The 13417-nt window shown below is 39.0% G+C and overlaps 1 protein-coding gene across 3 annotated transcripts; it reads left to right on the forward strand.

Moving 5' to 3' along the window:
• Positions 1-74: 74 nt before the first annotated feature.
• Positions 75-12625, forward strand: LOC139452186 (regulation of nuclear pre-mRNA domain-containing protein 1B-like). Of its 3 annotated transcripts, none has more exons than XM_071233554.1 (7): positions 75-234; positions 5338-5467; positions 6078-6193; positions 7148-7272; positions 8071-8206; positions 9658-9833; positions 10833-12625. In XM_071233554.1, exons 1-7 carry the CDS (start codon positions 84-86, stop codon positions 10977-10979), a joined length of 981 nt encoding a protein of 326 aa, XP_071089655.1. In that variant the 5' UTR covers positions 75-83; the 3' UTR covers positions 10980-12625. The 3 variants fall into 3 exon arrangements, with proteins under 3 accessions (XP_071089655.1, XP_071089672.1, XP_071089664.1); XM_071233571.1 differs by having other exon boundaries at positions 8071-8197; XM_071233563.1 differs by having other exon boundaries at positions 6078-6187.
• Positions 12626-13417: the final 792 nt, after the last annotated feature.

A 13417-nucleotide genomic window follows, 5' to 3' on the forward strand; every position in this document is an offset into this window, starting at 1 on the left:
CTATGTTTATGTTTTGGAATCGCCCACTCAACTTCCGTTTCAGGGAGCATTTATTGCATTAGAATACCCATCTATCAAACAACATGTCGTCTTTTTCTGATTCTAACTTCTCCAAAAAGCTTTTTGAATTGAACAACACACAACAGAGCATCCAGACGCTGTCCTTATGGCTGATTCATCACCGGAAACACTCGAAAACAATTGTACAAGTGTGGCACCGAGAGATTACGAAAGGTGATGTAAACAGCTGGAAAAGCAGTCACTGGCACTGTCCAATGCTGCCGAGAGCAAAATGTTGGGCATCAAGAACAGATAATATTTAAATGCCTAGTAATCATTTAATTTTTTTTATTTACAAGCAATCTAAGAGGCGTGTTTTTGTTTTTTGAATAATGTTTTTTATCTGTCGTTTTTCATTTAGCTAATAACTGTGGATATTTTATTTATGAGACGACAATATTGTTTTTATGAAAAAGGACTATGCCTACCGTTGGCTACATAAGAATAGATATTAATTTTGGTCCACCAAACAACTGTTAATTTTTTCAAACTCATGATTTTGTTAATGTGAAAAATACTTATTCGCCCAAAGATAGTGCTTGCAATGCCTGACATGCATGACCTACGGTGAAACTCGGCTCCAAAACGTATCGTGTGGTGTATTTAGTTTGGTATAAGAACTTAGTTATTTTCACATTTCAGTTTTATACTTTATACTTTGGCAGCTTATATTCTATTGCGACATGCCATGATATGAATGAAAGTCAACGTACTAATATGTTTCAAAGTTGTATGTGTGTCTCTGTTCAGACATAGCAAAATTTCCTTGTCTGAGGTGGCGAGTGTCTCTTAGTCAATACAGTGATGTATATCCATTGATCAATAATCAGGACTAATTACAGTGATTAATCATGAGCAGTTCTGGAAGACCCAAGACTAGTTTTATGGACATATTCTAATTATGCTTTAATGTTGGAAGGATTCTCTACTGCATAAACCTTGTCAATCCAGCCCTAACTGTAACATCTTCATATAGACATCATGCTGACAGATCCTGACTCTCTTGGCTTCTTGAGATGTTATTAAATATAGAAAACATGACATTTTCACAAGAGCTAATTATGAATTGTTGATAATAAAATGTCCCAGTCTTCTCAAATATAGAAACCCATTGTTTGTGTTGTTATACATGTTGTTTGATATCCTTTTGATTTAACATCATGCCCCTAGTCATGTCGTCAGCATTGTGTCCCACAAAGAAGAACAGTATCACCATGTTCCCAGAGAAGAGAGTTTTACACCCTATTCATTAGGGCTGGGATGAGCCCAAATTTACTATCCAGGTACCCTGCCCCCTAATTACCCGACCCTACCTGGGTACCCACTGTTGGTCTCAAGAGATACAAAATGTCAGACTGGGAATTTGTTTACCATAGCCCTGGCAAAATGTATTTAGATACATGTATTAAACAATCTGGTCATGCATACACTGAAGTTGAAGTTATACCTTTATTCAACCATATGAAAAGTCAGAAAGAATGGGTGCATAGTCAGAAAGAAATGCAAACATTAGTGACTTGTAGTGTAGTCATCGAGTTTGAGATAATTTTTGTCATTAAACAATACATCACGTGACTAACCATGGATCCGGGTAGTCCTGTGGGTAGCTGGGTCCTACTTGGCACCTACCCGACCCAGGTACCCGAGTTTCCCGTCCAAGCCCTACTATTCATTATCATGTTTAATACAAATAATTATGCACATGATGGCAACGTTCATGTTTCCAGCAACAGACGTAATTTTTTTGTAAGTTGAGTATGTGCCATTGATTTGAGAATCTGTACTGGATAAGTAAATGACGTCATACAAAAATTGACTTCTAAATCTGCCTTGAATGAGAAAATCAACTGTGAATGTGAGTCTTACATATGCAATGTTCCTGTTTACCGGTAATTACCTTTCTTTTACCGGTAAAATTAGGTTTGGACTGGTAATTCATAAGAAAGTACCTTATAAATCTTTGTTTTTGAACAAAACATTGGCTATATTCATATAAGTATAGTTTCGATTGAAGGCAGCTTGTCTGTTACCATCAGGGTTTCCCCTTATCTATTTTTAGTGCAAGCAAATTACATATCGCTTTGCTACAAGGTTAACTATATATTTGTACAAACTTCGGCTTGAAATATTATCCCCCCAATAAAAGAGAAAAATGTGACAACTTTATGTAAATGACATGTATATTTAACGAAGTTACTTCAGAGATGACGTCAATGCATTGAACATGATGTTAAAAGAATTAAAACCAAGTAATTTTAATACTTTTTTTATTTGCTAAAAATTGAGACTGACAAAAATTAGGGGGGGATCATAACGTTTAGTGTTGCCAGTCCTGGTAGTTTCAAAAGTAAACGGGACCACTGCATCTGTACAATAGGATTTAACGTCATTGCTTTTGGGACCAACACCATCAAGTATCAGGATAGCATCTGTTGTACAAAAGCAGTATTATCGGGATTACACTAACAGTGTTGCTGGAGAGATAAAATCATTATTTCATTCATATATATATGTTCATTAACTCAGGGGCAGTGGGTAGCCTCGTGATCAGAGTGATCGCTCGTCATGCCAAAGGCCTGGGTTCGTTCCCCTTCCATGATCCAAATTTCTGAAACCAAGGTCATCAATTGTCTAAGATATTCTAAGATTTATTTGTCCCATAATCGTCCTGATCTTGATAGAGATTTAAATCAAACCGAAGCTCTCTTTGTTGAAGTGAGATGACCAAAAGACATTAATTAACCTCCTTTTAAAAATTGACTTTCACTTTGTGCGAGTTCATTGGAGTATGAACCTTCATAGAATGAGGGCCCAACTGTATGAACGTCGTCACTAGCTTATAATTTTTAATCACAATTTATTACCTCATAGGATGCAGGCCTAGATCTATACACAATTTTATTTAGTACGTGTGACTTCATGTTTGTAAACACAGACAGCCATACAGCAACCAGAGCTGTATCGCGGAAGAAAATAGTTCTTCAAACAGAGAGGTGACATGATAGTATGTATGCACAACATGCTCTTCAGAAACATCTGACACAACACATGTATTCAAATAGTATCACCATAACATGAGAAAGGTCTGTTAAGAACTACCTCAGTAAGTCAGTCACAAAGACAACGCATTGTAATAAATTTACATCAAGTACAAGATGTCAAAATGGCCAACACGATAAACGTGACAGGAGAGATTTCCAAAGTTGTTAATGAACCTATGGCAGTTAGGCCTACATGTGAAGATCCGGGGTAGAATAGGTCTTTAGCAACCCATCCTTGCCGTAAAAGGCGACTATGCTTGTCGTAAAAGGTGACTAACGGGATTGGGTGGTCAGACTCGCTAACTTGGTTGATGCATGTCATCGTATCCCAATTGCGTGGATCGATGCTCATGATGTCAATCACTGGATTGTCTGGTCCAGACTCAATTATTTACAGACAGCTGACATTTTGCTGTGTGTGGTGCTAAATAACTAACAAACAAAAATGTTTTAGTCATCTTTGATCATTTGGTCGATCATTGAAGAATGATTAAATATGTGTCAAACAGACACTAAGGTAAATGCATAGATTGCTGTAGACTTCAACTTTCTGTCAAGACACGGATCGAGTCGCAAAACCTTTAAGATGGGCCAATTTCTACTAGTCCTTAGGATACCTTTACTATTGGGCACTTTGGTAAGGACTATAGGACTAGTGCCAATTTCTAACGCTGCCTATTGAACCATCAACATGGAATTGTTTTCAAATTAATTTACAGCAGAAGAGAGGTGTGCAGTATAACCGGTATACCAAAATTTGAAATACTAATAAATACGTATAACAACGCTTGGAACATACTGGTACATTGCGTTTTTCAAAGTTATGCATATTTTTTTCTTGTTAGCAAAGTTTGCACAAGTGACAAGTCTTACATTGTATTGTTAGTTGTTGAATGTGTTTTGTCTGTCTGGGAACTGTCAACTTTCAGCACAGAACGATAGACAAAAGTCATTTGTGTTGTTTATATTTGGGTTCATAATAAATTACAGATGAAAGAATGCATGCAATATATTGTGGTTATGTATTGCAATATATGAATTATTGCAGTAATTTGTTATAAAAAGTCAGGCCAATGCAAATCACTAGATTTTGATGACCCTAAAATGATGAAAAGTAGGTAAAATTACATCTTCCCGAGGCAAGAGAGTGAACTGACTTAAAAAGTCCAGTTTCCACCCTTGCCGAACTAGGCTGGAATTACTGGGCTCGATCGTAGCGCCACCAGTGGCTATTACGAGTTATGTCTTTTCTATGCCTCTCCTATTGACCAATCAGATTCAACCTCTCGTATCACTTGCATTTGCTTCAAACAAAACGGTGGCGCCCAGTCAAGACGATCTGATCGATAATCAAGATCTATATTGTGATAAAACGAGTTTTTCATCGCGAAGTGCATCAAATCACGTGAGCGCCTTGATTAAAAACATGAAAAGATTTAGAAAATATCTGTTGACAACGAGTTAGGGGTGCACATGCTTTGCAAATCTTGCAGTCGACCAAAATCTGCATGACAGTTTACTGGAAACTGGACTTTTATAGTCAGTTAACTCACTTGCCTCAGGAAGATGGTAAAATTAATATGAAAAGCATTTTATTAGTCCACTGAATGCAAACTTTCAATGTTCTCAACAAACTGGACTTAAGATCATTATGATAAGGTGAACAGCAAGACAATAGGTTCTGCTAGGTTAAGCTGCGACACAAGCTCAACAAACACTGCACAATGGCAACATATTCAGTTCACCTTTTTAGCAGGTTTCAGAACCAAAAGAATAATCTGAAATGTTTTTACTTTTTTAAACCACCTACCAATTAGGTTTTATTTTCACTGAAATCAGAGAGTCTTGTGGTTAAGGCATTCGCTTGTCACACCAATGACCTGGTTCGATTCCCCACATGGGAAAATTGTGTAAAGCCCATTTCTGGTGTCCCCCGCCGCTATATTGCTGTAATATTGCTATCAATCAATCAATCAATCAATAGAGCAGGAAACAAATGAACCCTGCCTTAGTGAGTCAGTATGGTTATACACCGCTTTTAGCAATATTCCAGCTATATCATGGTGGGGGACACAAGAAATGGGCTTCACACATTGTACCCATGTCGGGAATCGAACCTGGATCTTTCAGCGTGGCAACAGAACGCTTTAACCACAAGGCTACCCGACCGCCCCGAATCATGATGAGTGCTATGTAGTGAAGGTATTCAATGTGTGCTGTACTGTATGATCCACAGGGAAGACTAGTAAGAAGCTGACATTCTTCTATTTGGCCAATGACGTCATCCAGAACAGTAAAAAGAAGGGGCCAGAGTTCACCAGAGACTTTGCTACAGTCCTCCCTGATGCTGTCAGAATTGCATCAAAGTATGTGTTTTCTCTATTTATTAAGGTATTTTCTTCGTGTATTTTATGTATTTATTCTATTGATGTATTTTCAACATTTATTGATGTATTTTATGTATTTATTAATGTGGTCATAATGGCTAAGTTGGTATTGAAATAATACACTCACACATTTGATTGGGTGTCATTGTGCCGAGACAGCATGGGATGTTATTTAATATATCAATCACTGGTTTGTCTGGTCCATCCCCAATTATCTACAGACCACCATCATGTAGCTAGAATATTGTTGAGTGGGACACTAAACAACAAACAAACAAACTCAGTCTGGTTCAGGTCTGAACAACACATTTTGTTATTGCCTTGCACAGGAATTAAAAACAATATATTTAGGAATTTAAGAAGGTAAGCGATCAATACGATATAGTTAACATCATAAAGCTTAGACACTGCTTGGAAAGGAGGGTTTCCTGATATCAAGGGTTTCACTTTATCTGGATATGAATAATGGAGGCTGACAGACTGCTGAGCAAGCTACGTAGACGTTTCAGAATACACCTGGGAAACTTCCCGAAGAGCTCACTGAAAATACTGAATACATTGGAGAATATCATGGTTACTTTTCTTTCAGAGATGCTGATGACAAGACGAAGAGGTCACTTGAACGAGTGTTGAACATATGGCAGGAGAGGGGTGTTTATGTCAAAGAGTTCATCAGGTCCATGAAACACCAGTTAACAAGTAAGAGTAAGAGATTTTGTTTTTCTGTTTAAATTTCCACAAAGACTCCTTAGCTGTTATAAATCTTATGTTAAGGTATGGGAGACAAGTGACAGTCATAGCACAGGTATGGTGCTGGAAAACCTAGAAACATATTCAGGGCAAAGTAGCATTCGATACCATGATCATAGGTTTCTGGCGTGCCCAGGGGACACAACTCTGCACAACAAATTGTTGTGCTTCAGATGACTGGGTCACTTCTGCCCCTAAAATTACACAGATGCCTTGAATCTCGAATCTCATAACACTAATGTTAAAAGTTAAAAATGCAGTAGATCCTCAGATTCAAATACTATAGCTTCAAACCTCAAGAACCGTAGGACCCCCTCTCTTCCACATCACTATCTAGCCCACAATAAATATTATAAATTGCAAATCTTCTGAAACATGAGGAATGTCATGTTTTCTGTCTTTATCATTTTTGAAGCAAATTGTTCAAGGCATCTGCATAATTTGGGGGCACAGGTGGCCCAGTCGTAATAAGGCACCATAATTTGCTGTGCAGAGTTGCGACTATTGGTCACAAACCTATGATCGTATCAAATCCTGGTTAGCCCTGATTGTTTCCAGGTTTTTCAGCACCATACCCTTGCTAGTGGGCTTCACGAACATCATCACTTCGGGCTTTTTTCCCTTATTTACTGACACTACATAAAATAACTGGAATACGGTTCAGAGCTGCATTAAACCCAACTCACTCACTCACTCACTCACTCTGAGTAATTTCGCAATGGTTGTCATTCACACAAAGCATAATTGTTTGGTAAGACTCCATGTTTTTTCTTATAGCAAATTTCTTCTTCTGTAGATACTTTGGGACAGTGAAATGATGTGAGGTCGTGGTAGTGTGGACGGGGATGGAAATCTGATGTATATGTTATTTATGGCTTTATATGTGCATGTTTTGTGTGACGTTTGAAGGCACCCCCACTGTGGTCCAGCCTGAACCGGTTCAACCGGCGGTGAAGAAGAAGAAGCACGATCAGCACTTCCTGTCTCTCCGGGAGGAAGTGGAAGCCATGGAGCCCCTCCCCATCCCTCCTGATGTAAGTGAGAGAGTCCGCGGACTCAACCCCACATGGCATATCAGTCCATGGCCTGACAGCTTAACGTAGTTGTAAATCCTGAAGCGATGCAGATTGTAGATAGAACATGGAATGGATACTAACATACATATCAACACAGACTGGTATTATTTTGCTCAAACAGTAGATGTGATCGCTCGTTCGTCATGCCAAAGACCCGGGTCCAATCCCCCACATGGGCATAGTATGTGAAGCCCAATTTTAGTGTCCCCCACTCTGATAATGCTGGAATAGTACTTGTCAGTGGAATCAACTGATTGAAGTACTATTAAAACGTGCAGGTTGGATGTCTATCTGAAAATACTAAAACTTTCGAAATATACAGTTTGTCTATGATTGCACTTATGCTTGTACTGGTTGTTGGATGTGTGAGTGAGAGTGGTTTTATGCCTCTTTTAGCAACATTCCATCAATTTCACCATGGGGGACACCAGATATGGGCTTCACACATTGTACCCATGTGGGGAATTGAACCCGGGCCTTCAACATGACAAGCAAACGTTTTAACCACTAGGCTACCTCACCATCCCCATGTTGTTGGATGAGAATTTGCAGCTGACCTCAAAGTGCTACCCATTCAGACCATGGGATCAGATGGTCTCAATGCTGGACATGTCTCATTGTACATTGAGAGGAATGGTTAATTAACTGGTTCACTTGACCGGACTTGTAGTGTTGGCGTAAAACAACATTCACTCAGTCCCTGACAAGTTTCTCTGGAAGATGCCTACTGATGCCTAACTATTATGTCTGTTCCAGGCTGATAATCTCATCAAACGTTTGTCAGACCTGGAGAGTTCAGCTTCCAGTGACGCTGCAGTCAGAGAAAAGATTGCGGCCTTGCCCCAGGAGGTCTCCGACATTTCTCACCTTGACAAAATTCAAGGTAAACAAGGTGACAGGACATAGGGTTTTTTTCATTTCTAACACTGTAGTTAGCTGACCTCTAATCCAACAGGTGTTTTAAGTGTATTCTCAAGCCATGTTTAGGTAGACAAATGTTTTGGGGCGTTTTCTTTTCAGATTGTCTTGGTCAAAATGCAGGAGGCAAAATTATACAAATGTCCACTACATAGTTATTAATTCTTGAAAGAAATATACCAACCAAACATTAAATGATGTTCGAAGCATTTTTTGTTTGTGTATATTTTTTAATCTCATCCATAAAGCCAGAAATTTATTTGCCTGGTCTTAACACGCTTTTATTGGTTGTTGGATTTCATTTTTTCTTTTTCCTAATTTGCGGGGTGGTCAGGTAGCCTAGTGGTTAAAGCGTTGGCTCATCACGCCAAAGATCCGGGTTCGATTCCCAACATTGGTACAATGTGTGAAGCCCATTTCTGGTGTCCCCCGCCGTGATATTTCTGGAATATTGCTAAAAGCAGCGAAAAATCAAAACTCACTCACTCATTTTCCTAATTTGCTCCTTTTTGCCAATTATGTTTTTGATAGAAGCAATAGGTTTATATATGTATATTCAATAACAGCAAGGATAATTGTAACAGTAATGTCAAGATGATACAGTCGGAATATTGCTAACTTTGGCATAAAACAACGTTTACACACTTTCCATCCCCTGATCCCTGTGTATAGCCAACCAATGACCTGTTGCAAGGCCCAGACTTTATTATTTACAGGCTGCTGTGATACAACTGAAATATTGCTGACTGCGGCATGTTTTAGTTATTCTCATGTAAAGTAATTCAGCCCATGGCGGAAATACTAGTTCTCATCATTATGACTTATTGAGTAAAGAAGACAATCGGTAGCATGTCATATACTCATGGACGAAAATAATGTGACAGGAAGCGTTATGTGCGGATCTCAAACATCATTCAGTTTGTTGATGAAGTGAACATTATTTTTAGCTTTTTTTATTAATATGTCTGGGTTTTTTTCTTCTTTCAATGTGATGATACAACTGTCATAAATTTTAATCATGCACTACTTACAAAAACTGCATAGAGTGTATAGGCTTGTAAGGTCTGCTGTAAATTGCAAAAGGTCACCCTGAGGTACTTTGGCAGTGTCACACAATACCAACTTTTCACTTCATTTCTTTTTTTAAGCATCTGGTTTGAACCAAGAAGGAAACTGATAGGTGTGCCCTTATTTTATTCTATGAGTATATTTCAGTTAACTAACGGGATCGGGTGGTCAGACTTGCTGACTTGGTTGATGCATGTCATCGTATCCCAATTGCGTGGATCGATGCCCATGCTATCAATCACTGGATTGTCTGGTCCAGACTCGATTATTGATGGACACATTTGTCATATAACTGGAATATTGCTAAGTGCGGCATTAAACAACAAACAAACAAACATTCATGTCACTGTTTTACAGACAAGGAATCAGCAGATCGTCTGTCGAAGCAGGTAGAGAGTGCGTGTATGTTGCTGTCGGACTACAACCAGAGACTCAACTCAGAGCTGGAGGAGAGGAAGAAAGTTGCCCGGATGCTTCACGACTTTATACAGCATCAGAGAGAATGTCTCACCGAAGCAGAAAACAGGATGACGGTAACGGGTTCTCATTTCTTGCATTAACTCATCACAACGATGAAGGAATATTGCCCAAACTGGTGATAGATATTGCTATCATACCTACCCAACACCATGATATGACTGGAATACTGTTAAAAGCGGCGTTTAACACAACTCACTCACTCACTCACTAAATCTCACTGACTCACTCACTCACTCATACCTACCCACAACGTGTTTCATCATATACTAAGAATATATTTGTGCGCATGTTACATGCCCCGCAGTATTTATGGCAGGCTCATCATTAAACAAAGAGACCCGGGTCTGTTTCACAAAGCGATCTTCCCGCTACGACTATTGTAAGCCTATCTTAAAGTATGGGAGTTATGATCACCTAAGTGCTAAGATCGCTTTGTGGAACAGGACCCTGGCCATCTTCCTGAGACAAGGGTGTGAACTGACTCCAAGATTAAGTTTCAACCCTTGCCAAACTACGCTTGATTTTTCGTGGCTCAATCCCTTCTATGCCCCTTCTATGTCCCTCCTATTCACCAATCAGATTCCACCTCTCATATCACTTGCATTTGCTTCAAACAAAATGGCGGTGCCCAGTCAAGACGATATGATCAATAATCAAGATCAAGGTTGTAATAATATACAACTTACCTCGAGAAGTACATCAATTCATTTGAACACCTTGATTAAAAATGTGAAACAAATTTGGAAAATATCTGTCGGCGCTCAGTTGACAGTACACATGCTTTACAAATCAGGCCGTCGACTGAAATCTGCAGGTTGAAAACCATATTGTTTATGAACAGGATGTCTAGTTCGTTGCACAAATTTGATTGGACTATGCATAGACTCTCTAGTCCAGCCAAAATGTAACTCCGGAATTCAAGTTCGGCAAGGGAAAAACTGGACTTTTACAGTCAGTTAACTCCCTTGCCTTAGGAAGATGGGCCCTGGCTTAAATTCTTCGTCAATTAAATTGCTGATGCAGTATAGTTATTCTTCGTTTCTGTTTTACAGGAATATAAAGGCAAACTAGCGAAAGTGACGACAGTACGTCAAGAGCTGAAGTCTCACCTGCAGAACCTCCCCGATCTCACTCTCCTCCCTGACGTCACAGGGGGACTTGCCCCCCTCCCATCTGCGGGGGACCTCTTCAGTTTATGATAGTCATGTGACTACTAGACACACTTGGAAACATTTGGCTGATATCAATTGTAAAGAAATAAACTGATGATATTGAAGGTATTGATCCAGAATAATTGAAGTTTAGGGCAAATGTTTCAAATTTAAACATAACAGGGCTGGCAGAATGGTGTATTGAGTTGTCTGATTGCGATTTTAAGTGAATGGAAGAATTTTGGTTAAAACGTGGTAGTTCACAGCTGCCTCATAGTGATTTGTCATCTCTGAGGCCAATCTATTGTCTTGTACAGATACCTTGGTCAATGTGCCAAGAAAGAAGAGGCAAATTAGGAACAGTTTAGACTGTTTTCAGGGTTGGTTCAAGGTAAATTTAACAAAACAATTGTAGCAAGGATGCATCTTAACCTGAAACATCTACTAGTCAGACTGTGATGATGTATAAGGACACCCCCTTTAAAAAGACAGTACGTCGACGGTTCTGTGTGTTTTATATTATGCTTGAAATAATCCCTGAGTGTGATGTCACATGCCCGATTCAGTTGTCAAACCAAGACACTAGAGCTCCACACAGTGAAGCCGACAATACAAGTGCGGCGCAGAGTAAACTAGTTTCGGTAATGTTTTTTTAATTAGAGGCAAATTTAAGTGAAAGCTTGTGTGTTTTTCTGATGGATGAGTCACTAAATACTAATTGCCAGCGTGATTAGATCAGAAGCAAGTGTTTATCAAAGCCTAGATTACAATACAGATTTGCCTCGGTCGTATGAACCTAATCACTGTCCTTGTGGCCAGCTGCTCTATACTGCTGTCAAAAAGAGAAGAACCATCTGATTCGTTCATATTGCAATTGTTGATTGTTTTGGCATGACAGATTAACTATAGTAAAATATGAAAGAATCGGGTGATCCTTTACTATTGTTAGTAGTATATATGCTTTAACAAACGTTTTGGTGTGCTCATCTAAAAAACAAGGAAACAAGGCCTACTGAATAAGAGATGCTGGTATTGTGTGTGCAGCATCTGTTTCCATTAGTTACAAATGAAAGGATGTTGTCCTGGGCTGTATTTGAAGCAGGGAGGTAAACACGTTAAACACAGTATCAGTACTGGAAACAGGGGTCCGGAAACGATCATATGCGGGATCTCAAATGTCCGATTTAAAATATTGCTTACCGGACATTTAAATTTTTCTCTCCGAAGCGCTCAATAACGAGGGAACACTTACAACTTGTAATGTGTGTGAAAAGTCGTACGAAAATACGCTATTTGAAGGGGGCCTGGCCTAAATGCAAATGTCCGATTGGGATTTTAAATTTTCCGGACCCCTGACTGGAAAGTAATGTTAAGGGTTCAGTTTTGGTTTTAAACTTTTATATGTTTTTTTAATGTCCTTTTTAGAATGTCATCCATTATTTGTTTAAGTATTTCCTTATAATGTTAATCAGGAAATGTATCAGTAACTATGAATGAATTTCATGTGTAATGCTCTCAATACTTAGTCAAGTTGCAAATATGCAGTTCTCACCCTTTGATTGCAAAATACAAACCATATTTTTAAAGATTGACTGATCTCTAAAAACGATTGGAAGAAAGACATTTAAGCAACATTTAAAAGGAGACTTTGTTTGGGGTGTCAGTCCCAGCACAGAGACAATATACTCATTATGATTACACCCCCAGGAGTGGGGGGGTGGGGGGGGGGGGCAGATTTTATATAGAAAACAGTTTTATTTGAATCAAGTTGTGGACAAGTGATACTTGTACAAATATTTGCCCCCCTGTCAAAAAAGTTAACTACGTCCATGGTATCTGAATGGGGATAGGAGTTTATTTTCATGTCAAAGAGATCCTTGATGCCCAATACAAGTTGTCTGATCATGTTTGACCATGCCACACAAAATGATTTAAGTTGTACATGTATTCAGAGGCATGTTTGATCCTTTCCTTATGATTTCATTTGAGGTGTTGCATGTTCTGCAGTTGAAATTGGTATGTTCATCTTTGCATTTATGACTAAGTCCACAAATCAAACTGTTATGTGTGTCGTAATCTTGTTTTGTCATGTCAGCTTGTGCTGTTGTATCAATATGATACGAGTCTTCCATACGAACATTCTCTATTAACATGGACTCGGCATGGGTCTTTTACTTCACCAGGGTCTGAGGTCTGAGGATCCACAACGGGTTTGAATCCCAGAATTCCCTTGACTATGATCTTTGATCACCCACATACTAGTTCTTGAATGGATGAGAGAGTTGTGTTTAACGCCACTTCGAGCAGTATTTCAGTTAAATCATGGCGTGTCAGCTTAAAGCAGAGGAAAGCCTTAAGTAATAAATGTCTCAGACGTTAATCACTTCCATGAAACCCACAAGCTATGGTGCTGACAAACCCAGAAACAATCAGGGCGAACCAGGATTTGAACCCACGACCATAGGTTTCTGGCATGCCTAAGGGAC

This window comes from Haliotis cracherodii, unplaced genomic scaffold, assembly GCF_022045235.1.
Source record: "Haliotis cracherodii isolate W230 unplaced genomic scaffold, xgHalCrac1.p SCAF_10, whole genome shotgun sequence".
Taxonomy (NCBI): Eukaryota; Metazoa; Mollusca; class Gastropoda; order Lepetellida; family Haliotidae; genus Haliotis; species Haliotis cracherodii.